The following is an 18,237-nucleotide window of genomic DNA, read 5'->3' on the forward strand; positions in this document are numbered from 1 at the left end:
CGACAGAAACGACAGAGGTCTCGCTGGAGAGTAGAGAGCTGATTGATCATGGCGACAACGTGATCGTGATCTTAAAGAGACGCCATCGTGATTTTAAAGCTCTGATCGTTGAGACGAACCGAGATCGTGTGCTCCGATCCTCATTCTCCGTCTATCGCCAACAAAGTTGCCGTTGTCGATACTAATCGCAAGCTCTGATCGTCTTCATGTTTCTTTAAATGCCGTGATCCAAGCCAAGGCGATCGAGACTATCGGAGCAACCATTGTTTAGAGCTTCGCCGAAAAACGTTATAGATAGTGGCGAAAGTGGTGGTGGTGGTGGTGGAGGAGAAAAAAGAGAGGAGGAGGAGATGGCGGTGTTCTAGGGTTAGGGTATAAGTAAGGTGAAGTGGTGGACAGAAAGGATTTGAAGAGATCAATTTGAGATCTTGCGTGTATGTATATAGGAATGGGTATTTTTGATCATTTTGCATAAGTTTGTATTTATGACTTAATATTTCTGGGTTTGGACTTTGGATAAAGGAAATATAAATTTGGACATTCAAAATAGAGTAGAGAGTTTGAGGAGAGAGAGGGTTTGAAGATAGGAATGGATATTTTGATCATTTTGCATAAGTTTGTTCTCATGACACTTGAATCTTTGGACAAAAAACAATTTAAATTTGAACCTTTGGACCAAAAGCCCATAAATAAAGGGAATATGTGCCAGAATGTTCTAACTGAAATGGAGATTCTATTTACACCAAATATATATATATATATATATATTAAGTAGTCCTAATTTTAAGTACATTTAATTATTTAAAATTTTATTTTACTCTTTTTACATCTTATTATTTTTTCCAAATTACTCTCAAGGTAAATCTAAATAATAAATAATAAACAAACAAAAAAACTAAATTATTTCAAATCTTTCAATACAAAAAATAATTTTCAAATACAGAAAAAAAAACAAACTTTTATGCACATAAACATTACAAATACAGAAAAAAATCAAACTTTTACATAAGTATTATAAACCTTTTCAATATAAAAAAAAAACTCTTACATTATAAATTATCCACAAGAATGTTCGTGAAAAAATAAAAATCATACTTACATAAACATCAAGCACTTGCAAGAAAGAGTAGTTCTTAAATATTGTTTAAATGACAAAATAAGAACAACTTCAATAATATATTATTGTTAATTTAATTACTGGACCTTTTAATTTTTGTCAAAAAAACGATATAGAAAATAATTGATGGTACTTTAAAAAAAATTGTTGAACCCCTTTATAAGAATACTTACCTCATTTTTGATGAGTTTTTTTAAAAAATTATTTTGACTATTGCTCTCATCCATTGTTTGATTTTGTTCAAACTTTCTTTTAGGGTTTAGGGTTTCAAAATAATAAAAAAAACAATGATATTGATGATGATGGTGAGCTTTGTAGGGTCAATTAGAGTTTTGAAAGGAAGAAGAAGAAGAAATAACTTTGATTTCTTAAAGAAGAAGATACAAAGATTTGAATTGAATAACTGATTAGGGTGTACTATTAGAAAAAAAAATATTTTGAGATTTAATATGTGTTCTTATTAATAAATTCATACTAAAATATATTAGGAATTAAAATTTATAAATTTAAATTTAGCATTTTGAGATATATTTTGGATTTAAATAGAATCCCCCAAAATGATCTTTTTTGTAAGCCCCAAAATGGTCAGATGTGCTAAAAGCCTAACATTTTCTCAAGATCAACGTTTCTCCCACTACAGGAAATTAGGGATTTAACGGCGTTTAATTAACGACATTTTATAAAACGTCACCTTTTTTAATTTTTAACGGCGTTTTTATAATCGCCGTATATTTTTTTTAACCAAAACGGTACCGTTTTGTAATGGAAGGCGTTTAGAAACGCCTCCGAATGCGGTGCATACACGCGCCCCTTTTTGAAACCCTTATTCATGAATCTGAGCCCTTTCTCTCTCTTATAGCCACACATCTCTCTTATCTTATACGCACACATCTCTCTCTCTCTCTCTCTCTCTCTCAGCGACGAAGAAGACGAAGGAGAGTACTCTAGGAAGAAACTTCATCTCTCGAAAGATCAATCGGCTGTTCTTGAAGAGAGCTTCAAAGAACACAAGCTCCATCGGCTGTTCAAAGCGATTTCGAAGATTCAGATCGATATCAATCGGCTGTTCAGAGCGATTTCGAGCGATTTCGAAGATTCAGAGCGGCATGTGCGTTGCTGAACTTGTCGTTGATCGACGAGAACAAGATTTCGATCGGAGCTTGCGGAGCGATTCCGCCATTGATAACGCTGTTGATGAATGGATCGAATAGGGGGAAGAAGGACGCGATGACGACGCTGTACAAGCTGTGTACGGTGAAGGGAGGGGCGGTGAAGGCGGTGGTGGGGCTGGTGGCGGCGGAGTAGATGGCGGAGTTTTGGTGACTGTTTTTCCCTTCAAACAAAACCTAAACTGTCTTGACATCAATTTATTTGAAAATCAAGTGACAGAAAGCTCGAATATGAAGGTTTTTGAGTTCACATTATTTACTTCTCTGTTATCAGAATGGCGATAATTTGTATTTTAACTTCATTTGAAAAAAAAAGTATATATTTTTTAATTCTATTATGAGGATAATTTTTAGATACACAGAATGATCAATTAAAAATGTATACATGTTCCATTTCTTGTTAATTTTTTCTTTGTGTGTGGAATTTTCATGACCTATTTGTCATTCACCTCTAACTAAGTTGGTCATGAAATTAAGGTCATCTTGTAGATTCCAAGAGCTATATGACCCATGTCCCTCCCTCCTCCCGCATCTCCTTTTGATTATTTCTCTTTTGCCAAGACCTCTATGGATAAAAATCTGATATACAGGGGAAACACTAGGGTATATATATATATATATATATACATGGATTTGAAATGAATGGATTTGATATCACTCATTCAAGGAGTATAACGTCTAGTTCAATGTAATATTCTAGGTATGGATTTCAACAATGGATTTGAGAGTTTTAGATTAATGGATTTGAAATATCTGAGTGAATATGGTTAATTGAAATCCTTTAATGAATGATTGTACTTGTAAAATTTATTAACAAAATTCATCTTTCCTATCTCTATGCATCCTTCACATTAGAATTATCAATCTATATCCATTAATCAACTTTCTTATCAGAGGTAAAAATAGGCATTGCTAGCCTAGACCAGTTAACCGGATGAAAACATGAAGTTGATGAAATAGGATGGAGCGAACTTATAACCAACATGATAAGGAAAATAATAAATGTTTAATGTAATAATTGATACTAAATGGTATTACAAATAATAAATGTTTAGTAGGGATAAGTCTATACTGAAGATGTGTTTTACACCTTTAAAGATATTTAATTAGAGTGTATATAATATATGTATGTATGTGAATGTGTGTTTTATAGTGATATATGTCTATTTGTACATATGTTAGTTGTATATTGTTCTGTCTGGTGATTAAATGTTTTATTTGTTTATTTATTTTATTCAGTCAATAATTGCAAAGAGGGGGAAGAAAAAAAGGAACAGCGGAAAGGAACCAAAACAAAACAAAGCAAGACAAACAACAATATCAAAGGAGACAACATGATGAAGCTGGGAGCAAGTTCACGTATACATAGAAGTCATTGCTAACAGGAAGAATCTGTGAACCTTCTAGGTATCCAAGAAGTTATTTCTGAAAGTTCATGCTGCCATCTCATTAACAAACATGCTTAATAAATACTCACATGGCCTCAAAACTGATCCAAACAGCAAGCCATGAAGCTGAGAACCCCATTGAAGTCTCTCTAAGAGAAGCTTTTGAATTTCTTCAACCACAACTAAGACCCCCGTTTCCACTAAAAATTCCAACACCTCCAGAATACTTGAACCTTAACCGGGCAATTCTCTATGGAATTTTTTGTGAACCCCATTTGGCCAAAGTTCATATTAAGCACTTACATGGAAAAATAACAGATGGTTATAGTTTTTTCACGAATATCCTTACGAAGGTGGTTAATGATTTGTACCCAAAACTTGTTGATTCGGCAAAGATTCAGTTGATTTGGGTTACTACTGAAATGGTATGTGTTTCAGCTATAGGAATCGATGGCTTGTTAGTGGCCCTTCTTAGGCAAACTGTTTCTGGGGATTTTAGTGAAGGGAATTTGTGGTTGTGTTCAGAGTTGGTTAGTCTTTTTTGGGCCAAATGGGATTGTTTATTAGAAGAAGAGCCATTAGTCTTAACAAGTGCTCTTTATACATTTCTTCGGTTATTGTCTGATCATTGTCGGTTATCGAGTAATACAAAATTAGAGGTGTTGAAGCAAAAGGAGATTGATTTTTGTGTCAGAATGTTGAGGCAGCAGTTCCATCTGTGTTTGAAGATAGGGAGGGATCTGGTTCGCATTCTACAAGACTTGGCTCATGTACCTGAGTTTCAAGCTATATGGAAGGACTTGCTGTTGAATCCTGGTGAATTCAAAACTAACGAGTTTCATGATATTTCACAGCTTTACCATTTAGTATCAATTATTACATTAAACTGTCAAACTCCCTATTCAGTTGTTTATTGCACATAGAAATTGTCAAACTCCCTATTTATTATTTGTTTATTGCACATAGAAAAACCGCTAAAACCCATGCTCACAACTAAAACCCATGCTCACAAATTTTGCAGCTGCGTGAGTATATTGATGATACAGAGGATTACATTAATATTCAGGTAAACTGGGACATAAAATTTGAATTAATTGATTGAGTTAAATTGGTTGGGATTTACCTATGTTAGTCTAAATACACTTCATGTTCCCTTTTTGTAGCTTGACAATCATCGAAACCAGTTGATTCAGGTATTTTATTATGCGTGCTTTTTATGATATTGATAGTCTTGATTATTTTCTTGTTTGTCTGTTTTAAGTAACTGAACTTTGTAGAGTTTTTGTCTTGACAATAGAAAATTTTCATATTTTTACTGCGTGGCTGCAGCTAGAGCTTTTTCTAAGTTCAGGAACTGTTTCTTTATCCATCTATTCTTTGTTGGCCGGAATATTTGGCATGAATATTCCATATACATGGAATGATCATTACGGCTACATGTTCAAATGGGTATGCCTGGAATTTCACCTGTTAAATTTGGCAATATATTTGTAAGGGGACCCTAAAACATCAGCTCATATATGAGTATGGAATGAAAATAGATTTGTTTTGTGGCATTTGATGCTCAATGTGATGGTGAAAGAATTCGTCAACAAAATTCAGTTTTACCACTATTGATAGTTCAAAATGGGAAAGTAGTTCATTCTGGTTTTTATGTCATTGGAGGTGATTCTCATTCCATATTGTTTTTACAACTTAGTTCTTAGTAACACTGACACAGCTCTTGAATCTGCAGCACTGAGTGTAAATATTGGACATAAGACTAGCAAGTTCTGGGTGGTAGGATACTCGGGAGGGAGCATGCATGCTTGGGCTGCACTCAGATACATTCCTGACAGAGTAGTAGGTATATTGGTCTCTCTCTCTCTCTCGCTTTTTTTATTTTATTTTTTAATTAGTAAATTTCTCTAAATAAGATGTTGGCCTTTAGGGACCCATGACTTGCAATTTGGAAGGCTGTATTCTGACTAAATGTTCTACCCCTGGGGGTTATGTTGGTTTTTTATCTGCATTTTCTCTTCATTGTGAGTAATTCATGTTCATGTCTTGATTATGTTGAACATTGGTCTGCAATAGTCACTTTGGAATTAGGAGGAGCTGAAACTAATAAATACGTAATCAATCAGTTTATTTTTATCTACACGTGTTAAGTTAGCAATCTGCAACCACATTTTAATGGCTCCTTTTGATATGCTCTCTGTTCTTTGTTGACTTGTAGAGACCAACCATCCACTACCGCGGCTGCTCTATGTATCAAAGCTAGAGAAGTCGGTAGTCTTTATTATCTATTAGTTACTCATTAGTGGACTCTCTTTCCAATTTTTTACATCCAGTCCTTGCTCCTTATTGTTTTTAGCAAATGCTTTCATAATTTAACCATGTGTTGTAGGTTAGTTGCTGCTCCAGATTATCAATGTGATAATTTGAACCACTGCTCTAATAATATTTTTTACAAACAGAATGATTATTTAGGGATATTTTTTAATGAAATTTACAGAACATTTGAACCACTGCTCCAGATTTTGCTAGTTGTTAGAATTTTTCTCATCTAATTTTAGTGGTGGTGATAGAGTGAGACATGCTTTCTGTTTTGGAAGTGAATATTTATTTTTGTACATTATGTGCAGCGTGACTTAACTGATTCAACAGTTCTGAGGAATATGGGTGAAGGTTTAGGACATTCTCTTCTTGCGTACAGAAGTGCATTACAGGGAATATCAAAGCTGCAGGTAAAAAGTTAAATTGAAAAACATTGCTGCATAATTACTAACTACTTTTCATCTTGTCAACGGTAAAGGTGTAGTAGTAATTATCTGCTTATTATAGGTTGTTTTCTTATGAAAATATTATGTCACACATTATTACTCTGATATTATTGATATGATGAAATTGGCGTTTGCTATTTGACTTTTATCAGGCAGCATTCTCCATTGCCCTTGCCATTGTTTACTTCCCTTTTGTTATTTGACTTTTTTGTTGAACTAATTTTGCCATAGGTTAATGAAGCTTCTTTGTTTGAAGACTTGAATGAGTCATGGGAGGTGCTTGCGGAACCAATACAGACTGTATGTTCCTTTCTTCTAGTTTACATATCATATTCAATCTGAATTTTTTTTGGCCCTCTCTACAGATTTGAAGAATTAATATTGTGACTGCTAAAGAAAATCTTTTAACTGAATGCCATCAACAGCTCATATTGAATGCTAGTGACAGTGATTGACTGATTTTATTTTATCTTTCCTTCTCGACACTTGTTTGAATGAAATAAACCATTCTATGATTTTACTTCATAGGTTGATATTCATTCTTGGTAAAAACTATCAATTATGTACCCTCAGACTGTATGTTCCTTTCTTCTTGTTTGTTTGAGGTTCATTTAAAATTTAGGTCTATAGTGCTCTATTCTGACCAGTGATTTGTAAATTGATTAGTAGGATCGACATTTGAGAAAATGATATTTTTTTTGCATAAAATGGAAAGCATAAAACTTACTGATTCAAACCCATAATACGGCAGAATATTAGGATGCCTTAACCAGCTCAATAAAGCAATTTCCTGTCAGAAACACTCCCCATAAGAACTTCCATCCAACAGTTAATAGAAATTAGACCAAAACAAGCAAAAAGAGAACTAATTTCTGGTGAAAAACAAGAAGCCTTATCCTGCAGAGAACCTCAATTAAATTTATGACTACCAAACTTACTTGTCACAGCTGTTTTGCACTGTCCTTTGACTTTGCGTCATCCCAGAGTAATGTAACCTCCTTCATTGCACACATTTCACCACTTTCCCTATAATGGTGAGGACAAGGCGAGATATAAAAAACTCGATCAGTGAACAAAATTTGTGAGAGAATGCATTAGAAAAACTATACATGCAACAGTAATCAAACACATTGGATGACAGAAAGCACACCACATTATGGCAAGGGAATACAATCTCTTCCATCATCAATCTCTAATTGATCTACATCATCGCCAATTGCCATCTCTTCCTTGAGGCATGGTCATTTTGGCTCATTACACAATTCACATTAATCAAGTTGATTGAGATGCCACCAAAAACATCTAGTACTGAATATGCATCATCAGTGCTTAGAAACTTCATCCCAAATTGTCACAAAGAGTAGTAGTCATATCATGCATGAATAAATTTTATTTATTTATTATTTATTTTGTGTCAAATAGCCATCCAACTCAAAAATTACGAAAGTTGCAGAGAGATAGAAAGAGTTGAAATTCTTAGGATCCATTTGAATGGATGTGGATTTAAAATGTGTGGATTTAACATTATGTACCACAGACCTGGATCAAAGTGGATCTAACTGGACAAAAATTAAAAGGATCCTAGTAGACTATTTAACTGCATAAAATTTAAAGGTTCTAATATTGTTAATTAACCCAGCATTTTGGTCCGGCCTCAAAGTTGCAGTGCAAAAACTAGCATTTTGGGACCTGCTACAAATATTGTTAACCCAATCTGCAAATAAGAAGCCAAGTAAGAGTGAAACCAACAAAAAGAAACTAGGCCAAAACAAAGAGTAGGCCATTCCTTTTTTCTCTCTTTGTCAATGCTTCAACTACTAATGAAGGTACTTTGATCTTATACAGGTGCATGCTTCAATACAAAAGCAAATGGGGATATGATATGATAGGACATAAATTTAATTATTAAGGCATGGCAGAAGTTGATTGAAATTAGATTTTGAATGATCTGATTTGTGGACTAATAGTTTTGAGCATTCTTTGGTGGTTTCTTCATTTCATTAACTAAATCATCTCTAGATGTTCTTTTGATTCAGTCAAATCAAATTACTTTATTATTAATTGTTTGAGTGCTTGCTCCTGATTATTGTATTATTCTTTATAGGTTGAAGGCCAAATAGAGGAAGTTATTTTTGACCATTTGCATGCAACTGCTTTCCAGCACACGCCTTTAGGCAGAACCATTCTTGGTCCTGCTCAAAATGTCAGGACAATCACCAAAGATCATTTTCAAAAGTATATATTGACACGCTATACTACATCCAGAATGGTAGGTGGTGTCATAAAGTTATGAGCATTTTGTCTGTTCATAATTTATTGCTAGTTCTATTTAGTTGTTAACATGTTGCCTTCACCTTCATTCATCTATCAATTATTCAATGCCGTCAATTTACTTTCTTGAAGTCCTAAACATTGGGTGTTTACCTGGAGCTACTATTCTAGGTAATTTATGCTTTTGGAGTGTGAAGCATGAGGACCTTGTTGAGCAAGTGAAGAAGTTGTTTACCAAATTGTCATCGGATCCAACCACGACTTCTGAATTAGTTGCCAAAGGGCCAGCAATTTTTTCAGAATTTTTTGTGTTAAAATCCTTTGGTTTTTTATTTCTCTTATTTTTTCTTTTTTTCCTCGGATCTGACAGTGGGTGTTTTGGTTCACTCCTTATTTTTTGTATTAAATGGGGGAGTGGTGAGAGAGAGAGGAGGGTAATGTTATTTTGTGGCTTTGTATATAAGGTAGTAATTTTTTGATTGAGAATTGTGAATTCAATTTTTGGATATGTTATTTTGTGGGAAAATTAATGCTATATTAAATTGAATGAGAAAGTGAATTAATGCTATATTTGTTATTTGAATGGGAGTTATTATTTCATATTAGTGTTATTTAGTTTTATTATTGGTGTTCTTTTAGTTCAATCACATAAAATTAGCACAATTTCAAAACCAAAAAAAAAAAAGAAAAAAAAAGAAAGATAAGACGGCGTTTTTAAAATGCCACTATAACGGTTGGAATTTTTAAAATTAAAAAAACCTATGAAGGCGTTTTAAAAACGTCGCTAAAATCATAGTGACGTCATAATATTGTTAGGGTAGGACATTTGGCGGCGTTTTTATAAACGCCGCCTATACTAATACAGCGACGTTTTCCAAACGTCATAAACTTATAGCGACGGCCGCATCATCGGCGTTTGATACTAAACGTCACAAAAAAAATTAGCGACGTTTTTTGTACTTATAGCGGCGTTTTTTAAACGCCGCTAAAAGCCTTATTTCCAGCAGTGTCCTCTAAGCAGAATATAAAATATTAATAAGTAATCATACACAAATAAAAAATTTATATATAATAATGTGATTTATTGTGAACATTTTAATTTAGGGAAAATTAGTCTGAGGTCCCTCTTCCATATTTGATAATGTAACAGATCCACAATCTTATTTTATTATGTTTAAGGTCCTCCACACCCCCTCCCACCACTATCTGTCTCTCCCCGATCTCATCACTTCACCTCCGTCGTAGTTATCGCCTCCTCCACTGTTGCTGCCAGCACCTCTCCTTCAGATCAACTTCGCAGATTGCCTCTCCCTTCAGATCAGTGTCTTTCCTCCACCATCATCACCATTTCTCTGCAATTCACAGACCACACGAGACATTCATTGATGACGAAAGAAGGAAGCTTTTGCCCAGATTTCAACTTTCAGAGCTTTCAGGGTTTTTAAAGTAAGAGCTTCTCAGATTCACACTCTCAATTTGTCTCTTTCTCAGGTATTGTTTATGTTTGGCTTGCTTGGATGAATCAGCTGTCATTTCCTACACCAAATAACACACCATGAAGACATATTTTCTCTGAGGAAAACAAATTTTTCACTCAATACTAAAAACAAAAATATATATATATATATATATATCAGCTCAAGTTTTACTTGCTCCAATAGCAGAGGAGTGTCTAAGGACTCTTCACCAATCTGCTGTGATCCGAATTCTCTCTGCCGAGCTGTAGCACTATTTTGGGCTGAGTAGAAAAATTCACCAGCCTGAAGAAAACAATAGAATCTCATTTTATATGAAGGGACAATCAAAAGGATATTCCACAACCAAAACATGCATAGAATCAGTATCAATAAATGTGGGAATAGAGTGAACATGGACAAAATCAACAATCAAAACTACCACAAGGTTAAGATCTTTAAAATCCGTCAAAACACATCACAAGGGATGCGCTTGGTTCCTTAATTCCCAAGAACTTATTACTACATTAGTAAGCCAAAAAATGGCTTCATTAATGCTTGCACTGTCAATGTCACAAGCAGGAAAATTAGATGATGGTACCGCCACCAAAGTACAAATGATATATATATATATATATATGTAATGTAATGTATATATATATGTAATGTAATGTAATGTAATGTATATATATGTAATGTATATATATGTAATGTAATGTAATGTATATGTAATGTAATGTATATATATGTAATGTATGTAATGTATATATATGTAATGTATATATATATGTAATGTAATGTATATATATGTAATGTAATGTATATATGTAATGTAGATATGTAATATAATAGGCTTCATTGCATTTTTCTTCCTCTGTATTTATTTTCTTGATGTATACAAAGTTGCCTATGATGTTAAAGCAGAGAAATTTGCCTCTATCTCTGGCATCCCATTCACAGAAATTGGAATTTCTCCGGATTGGAGAGGAAGAATTTCTCTGGTTTGGGTTGGAGAGGGAGAATTTCTCTGGGTTAAGTGAATTTCTCTGGATTGGAGATGAGAATTTCTCTGGTTTTCAGTAAATTTCTCTGAGTTAGAGAGGGAAATTTCTCTGGATCGAAGTGAATTTCTCTGGAAAGTCCAGAGAAATGTGAGATTTTCTCTGTGCAGTCCAGAATTTCTCTGAATAGAATTTCTCTGGGCTGGAATTTCTCTGGACTGGAATTTCTCTGGGCTGAAATTTCTCTGGACTGGAATTTCTCTGAACTGAAATTTCTCTGGATCCATGTTGAGGGACCTTAGACATTATGAAAATATTAAATGTCCTTTATACTATAAAATTTTAATATCAGGGACCCTAAAAAAAAACCCTTTAATTTAAAACAAAACATAATTAAAGGTAAGTTTATTTACAATAATGATATTATCATATTATTTTTTGTCAATGTTTGTTTTTTATTTATTTTTATTTTTTTTATACTAATTTTCGGACACTTGATTCATAAATCCAATTTTGAATTTTTTTGTCTAAAAGTCCATCGTCTAAAATAATGAGTGATTCTTTTTATACCACAAAATTATTCCTTACACCCTTAAAAATTTTAATTTTAATTTTAGTTTTATACAATTTTTATAATACTATTCAGCTTGTTTAGTTCAAGTTTTTAGAAAATTCTACTTTTTATTTTTCATGTTTTAATATTTTCAATGATTTTTTAAAATATTTTAAACAATTTTAAAATTTTTAGACACACCTAACATAAACACACTTAAAAAGTATAATATTTGTGAAAAAAAATCTTTAAAAAATATACTAATTGCCAAAAAATACAAAAAAAAAAAAAAAAACAAAAACAAAAATTTAGTACATTTTCTTATTTTTATGTATTTATTAATTTTTTAAAATATTTTTTCACAAATATTTTACTATTTAGATATATCTAAGTAAAGTGCATCTAAAAAAGTAAAAAAATTACTTGAAATTTTAAAAATATTCACTAAAAATAAAAAAACACGAAAAATAAAAAATTCAGTTTTCGAAAAACTGAATTCAGAAAACTGAAACCAAACACACTGATTCTTATCCTCATCCCCACCATTCACTCTTCTCCTTACACCTAAACCATTCAAACCCTAGTTTCTTCATCTCCAATGGATACAACACTGCTGCTATCTACAACCGCTGCCGTCACCGACCACCATGTAAGTTCTCTCGCCGCTGCTGCCCTCCATTGGTAACCTAACCTAACCTAACCTAACCCCACCGCCATCACGACCTTGTTCGCCATCTCCGATGTCACAACCCAGCCCCACCTCTTACCACACCACCGTGAATAGAACCACTGCCTCATTTCTCAAAGTCCTACCCTCACCTTTGCCATTGTGACCCAGCCTGTCGTCCTTTTCCATCGTTGATAGAGCATAAAGAGAGAGAGACACATCATTCTCTTATCCTAATTTGATCCTGCTTATGATTTCTCAGGTCAAAGTTCATTTGCGTAGATCTATTGACAAGTATTATTAGTTGTGTTGTTTATCGGTCCTTGAATTTCTTCAGTTTCCTAATTTTTAGTCAATTCATGCTCTTCTATGTTGCTTACTTTTGTGTAATTTTGATGATATTCATAATCTTTGGATTTACTGATTTGGATGATTTATCTGTATGTCTCGATTTCTTTTTATTTGATTATGTCAGATTGTATATTCTTTCATAAGATTGTAACATTAAGAATTTGATCTATATAATGAAGTTGAATTTGGAACTACCAGACCATTCTATACAAGAAATCATGTTGATAGTCGTGATTTTTGATGTATTGATTCGGATGATTTGTGTGTGTGTCTTATTTATATTTTTTATTTTTTACTTTGATTAGGTTAGATTGTATAGTATTTCCTAAGCACTGTAACATTACGAATTTGATCTATATAATGAAGTCGAATTTGGAACAACAGACCACTTTATACAAGACCTTATGTTGATAGTGATGATTTTTGATGATTTTTGTGTATGTCTCGATTTATTTGTAGGAGAGCCTTCATCATTGATTGTTGATTGTTAGTGGAGTTGAGATTGTTCTGTGTATCTTGATAATAGGGGTGATGTTTGTAAGTTGTTGTTTTGCTGCTTTGGTGCCTTGGGTGGCAGTCATAGTAGTGGGTCGGTGGAGGTGGTGGTGATGGGGTGGACGTGAAGAAACTAGGGTTTGAAAGGTTTGGGGTGTAAGGAGAAGATTAAATGGTATGGATAAAGGTAGATATGATACTATAAAAATTGTAAAAAAATAAAATAAAATTTTAATTTTTTGAGAGTGTAAGGAGATAATTTTGTGGTGTAGGTAGAATGATTCAAAATAATGGGTAATTCCATTTATACACCACAAAACCTCTCTATATACACCATTTCCATAATTTGTTTTTATTACACTTATATCCCTTCATCAAATTAATCATTTTGGACATAATTCTAAACCCTACACTTTTTTGGGCACCACCACCTACTATTGGTCTCTGCTGCCTACTTCTACCTTCGGCCACTGTCACCAAAAACCAGCCACCATCGCAACCCCTATAACCTTCATGCCTCGCTGGTGACCCATTTCTTCTCTGCAAACCCTTCTCCTTCTCCCCACCAATGAATAACCCAGCCCCCCACCTCAGTCATGGCCTGCTTTTCTCCATCAGGGAGAGAGAGAGAGAGAGAGAGGAAATCCTAGGGTTTTCAGATCTCGATCTAGGGTTTACAGGAGTCCAATCATGCAAATTAGATTCGAAGCTTCGATCTAGGATTTCCAGCTCCGATTCGAAGCTCCGTCACTGCAGTTGCCTTCAGCGAGAAGTTCTTCTCTAATGGGTTGGGGAAGATAGTTGTCGATGGAGGGTCATTGTGGTGAGGGTCGGTTTGGTAGTTTTTAGATAGAGAAAAGAAAAATAATGAGATGGGATGGGATGAGAGGTTGCAGCGGCGATGGTGGGGAGGTGGTGGAGGGAGGGAGGAAGGAGTGGCAGAAAGGTGATGGAGGGAGGAAGTGGGTGGAAAAGGGTTTGGGAGTGAGGCTAGCCGTGGTGAGGCAGGAAGAATGATGGATAGAGGAGTGAGGAAGAAATTTGACGGAGAAGAAAGAGGAGATGGCAACGGCCGACGGCGAGTGATAGCGGCTAGGTTAGGGTTAGGGTTAGGGTTGATGGGGTGGTTGAAGAAGATGAGGATATTGTAGATATATTTGAAAAGGGATGGTGCGCATTGAGCAAAAATAATAAAATCAAAATTATGCTTTATGTGCACTGAATAAGTGGTGTGTGTTGAGATGATGTGGGGTACGTAAATAGAATCACCTTGTCAAAATAATTTGTTCATAAGGACAAGTTTTTACGAAATGACTAAACTACCCATGTCTATATATACCTTAACCCAAACCAAAACGCTACATTTTCCACCGTATTCTCTCCCTCTGCCTATGACAACCACCGATGGACCATCAGTCCGTTGTCGCCGCTGTAAACTCAAAGTCCCCGCCAACATCACACCTCTGTCGCCGATGCCTCACTGCCATCGCTATCGGCTCATTATGTAAACAAATTAAAATTGAACACATTTTAAAACTCGTTAAGTTTTTAAATCAAGTTTAAATAATTTAATACTCAACTCGACTTGTTTGCAACCTTATTAAATGAACATTTGACCACCTTTAATGATTCCTTTTCCTTTATTTGTATTTGTTTATTTATTTGTTGAGCAACCTATTGAAATATTTATTGATAAAAACAAACCTAGTTAGGTTTTTCTTTCAAATGAATGCATTTTTATTAATTCATAAGAATATTGTACCAATAAAGCGATGCTTATTTTTATCAAATCATAAGAATATCGTATAATAGTAATAGGATACTTAAAAAAAAAAAAAAAAAAACAAACAAACAAACAAGAAGTAAATATATTTTTAGTTTATCAGTGAAGTCATATTTGTTTGGACCGATATACTCTTGAAATTGGATTAATAATATAACAAAATGCATAATCTAATATTTGGTTAATAAAATTGGGGTTACAAATAATTCACAAAAACATAGTATTCTCAAATACTAATTCTCGATAGGGGCTGTAAGATACAAAATGAAGGACTAGAGCATCTATAATAATGGCTTGTCAAAGCCAAAAAAATGTCTGGACCTTTCAAAAACACTCTAATGGTGAGCCAAAACCATTGCCAAAAAACAACAAAACCAAACCTGTAACAACCCTCATTTTGACTTAGTCATACTTGCATACATTTATGGGCGATCTTGTGTTAACATTTACATTTGCAGATCTTGTCTTGTTTTGCTTGAATGATTGCTTGCATACTTTGTTCTTGCCTGGTGTGTTGCCGAGGTCGTCTTAAGCCTAGGCACCTTTGAAACCTTTTTCACTTAGAACTATCTTAGAACCCCGTTGGTTGACCCCCATCTTCGCCCTGGCATATTGGCCAAGATGTCACCATCTAGGCCGAGGTGCGCGTTGCCTAGGCCGAGATATGCATCATCTGGGCCGAGATGTTAATATCTAGGCGTTCTAGATCCTTGATCCTTGCATGAGTGATTTTGTTCCTGGAATGGTGTGACCTGGACCGAGGTGTGGCACAGCTAGGCCAGGGTGTGGCACAGTTTAGTCAAGTGTTGTCCTCCCAAGTCGTTGTCCTTGCCCCTTGATTGCCGGAGTCTTGTTATTAGCCGATGTCGTTACTTGCCGGTGTGTTCGTGCTGCTTAGCTTGCTGAGTACGCTTTGTCTTGGTCTTGTCTTGTCAAGTCAGTCACCTTTTTGAGTTGAGCGAATCAGCCGATGCCACGTGTCCCAACAGAGGGATTAAGCCAATGTTTGTCCTGTGAGGCATTTCATTTTTGTATCAATCTTGCCTTTTTAGAGAGGGAAGCTCTAGTTAGAAGGAGGAGAAGTTTGAGCTAGAGAAGGTGACTTCCAAGCTTGATCGTTAGAGCTTGAGCCGTTAGATTCGAGTTTTGAGGTTAGAATCTTAACCTATTCTTGTTGTTCTTTTTCATCATCTAGCTGCATTGCACGATCAAACCTGTTTTGCACACCATTCATCGATTTAAAGTTGGTTTTAGAAAGAGAAAACTGTTTTCATGTGTATTTGAAGAAAAGCCTCGTTTGATCCGAAAGTTTGCATCGAAGCTCATGCATTTGTGTTTGTTTGGATAAGATCATTGAGTGTGGGTACCTAGGTCCACGTTTTTGTAGTTATAGCATGAAATCTCAGCTTTTGTATAACAAGTTTTGATCTTTGCATTCATCTTCCTCATGTTCATGTTCTTCAAGTTCTTCATGCTCATGTTCTTCGTGTTTATCAAGAGGGAAACCCAGACTTTTTCCGACTCCACTTTTGAATGTGGCCGTCGAGGCTACACCTCAGCAAGGAGGTGTGGGACCTCGGCCTAGACCTGGTAGTTGCCCAGCGTGTTTTCCAAGGATAAGAAACTGTGTTGCAACTTGATTGACTTAGTTTTTGAAGAATGCCGAGGTCATTGCATGTGTGCTAGATTTATTTTGAGTAGTGCATTCAATGGACTTTGCCATGTGTTGTTAGGACATGGACTTTCCCTGACCCCGATGTTTGAAGAACAAGGTGAGTGGTATTTCTGATAAAGCTATGTTATATGTTTTGATAAAGACTTTGCTTTGCTTTGTTTTGAAAGTATTTGTTAAGCATGAATAATTTGTCCCTGCTTTGTATACCAAGGATGATCTTGCCTTGATGACCTTCTCGGAAAGTCCCTCGTGCTGGAGGACTCTAAACTTTCGCAGCACATCTTGTCTTGAAAGTCCCTCGTGCTGGATGACTCTAAACTTTCGCAGCACATCTTGTCTTGAAAGTCCCTTGTGCTGGAGGACTCTAAACTTTCGCAGTACCCTTGATTTGTACTCTAGTCTTAAAGGGCTACGGGCCTTTGTAACATAGGTCCCTCGTGCTGGAGGACTCTAAACTTTCGCAACACATCTTGTCTTGAAAGTCCCTTGTGCTAGAGGACTCTAAACTTTCGTAGCACCCTTATTTGAGATGCCTATCTTGCTTTGTCTTGTTTTGCCACGGACGGTTACTGCGTGGATATGTTTGCTGAAATGTTATTATTTGTAATATGTGATGCTAGTAAGTATCCCTTGAAACTTTGAAGATCTGTTAGATGGGCGAGGTCCATTCCTTGTTATATATATATAGAGTTTTGTCTTGTAATGTTTTGAAAGGACTTCGGCTATTATTCATGCAAACCCCTTTATTATTTATACCATTCACTGAGTATCCAAGCTCACCCTCTCTATATATATGTAGGTGATGAGCAAGAAGGCGGCGACGCCTAGATGTGAATCTGGAGCTTATTTTGGATTTTGATTATGTCGGCCTAACCTGTAATTACGTTGGCAGTCTTGAAAATCATGCTTCTCGATTTGTAATACTTGTATGTTGCATACGTCGGCTTGAGAAGCCTTTTCATCAAGATGCGTGTTTTGTATACTTGTTTATGTCGGCAATTTTTGAAGCTTATGTATTTTGAACATGTCGGCTCGAGAAGCCTTTTTCCAAGATGTAAGATGTATTTTTGTACTTCATTTCTATTTGTATTCAAGTTGTAAAGCTATGTACAGATGTATGCCATTTCATTTGACTTTTTCACTGCTCTTATGGACCACTTATATTTTAGATTATTGCTTCCGCACTTGTGAGCCCCCTATATCTATATTCTGATTGCGTGTGAATTTTGGCAGTTGGCCTTCGGTAATCACGGATTACTGGCCATCACGGCACCAAACTACTAGGGGCGGTTTGGGGTCGTGACGGAATGGTATCAAAGCACAAGTTCCTTAGTATACGTTGTTCACACACTTTGAGTCCTAAAGAGCATAGGATTTCCCCTTAGAAGGAAGTTAGTATTGCATCATATTACTTGCTATGTGAACAAGTTGTACATTGTCCCGACATGCTTAACTGTTACTTGCCTACGTGATTATTTGCTCACTTTGTTTTAAAAGCCACATTTTTGCATACAACTAGCATCATGAGGAGAGGTAGACCTCCAGTTG

General features: G+C 35.2%; 2 protein-coding genes across 23 annotated transcripts; both read left to right on the forward strand.

Moving 5' to 3' along the window:
- The first annotated feature begins 1,971 nt into the window (after window positions 1-1,971).
- LOC114302254 (putative mitochondrial-processing peptidase subunit beta, mitochondrial) lies at window positions 1,972-9,278 on the forward strand. Of its 22 annotated transcripts, none has more exons than XM_082868957.1 (11): window positions 1,973-2,523; window positions 3,526-4,490; window positions 4,696-4,740; window positions 4,838-4,867; window positions 5,004-5,123; window positions 5,410-5,520; window positions 5,605-5,698; window positions 6,302-6,403; window positions 6,671-6,739; window positions 8,544-8,708; window positions 8,882-9,278. In XM_082868957.1, exons 7-11 carry the CDS (start codon window positions 5,666-5,668, stop codon window positions 8,903-8,905), a joined length of 393 nt encoding a protein of 130 aa, XP_082725083.1. In that variant the 5' UTR covers window positions 1,973-2,523; window positions 3,526-4,490; window positions 4,696-4,740; window positions 4,838-4,867; window positions 5,004-5,123; window positions 5,410-5,520; window positions 5,605-5,665; the 3' UTR covers window positions 8,906-9,278. The 22 variants fall into 22 exon arrangements, with proteins under 22 accessions (XP_082725085.1, XP_082725083.1, XP_082725086.1 ...); XM_082868960.1 differs by having other exon boundaries at window positions 3,526-3,693; XM_082868961.1 differs by having other exon boundaries at window positions 1,974-2,436.
- Window positions 3,764-5,098, forward strand: LOC145791430 (uncharacterized). The gene is made up of 4 exons (XM_082871786.1): window positions 3,764-4,540; window positions 4,696-4,740; window positions 4,838-4,867; window positions 4,952-5,098. The coding sequence occupies exons 1-4, from the start codon at window positions 3,764-3,766 to the stop codon at window positions 5,096-5,098; spliced, it is 999 nt and encodes a 332-aa protein (XP_082727912.1).
- Window positions 9,279-18,237: the final 8,959 nt, after the last annotated feature.

This window comes from Camellia sinensis, chromosome 5 (genome assembly GCF_055761805.1).
Source record: "Camellia sinensis isolate YWXY chromosome 5, ASM5576180v1, whole genome shotgun sequence".
Taxonomy (NCBI): Eukaryota; Viridiplantae; Streptophyta; class Magnoliopsida; order Ericales; family Theaceae; genus Camellia; species Camellia sinensis.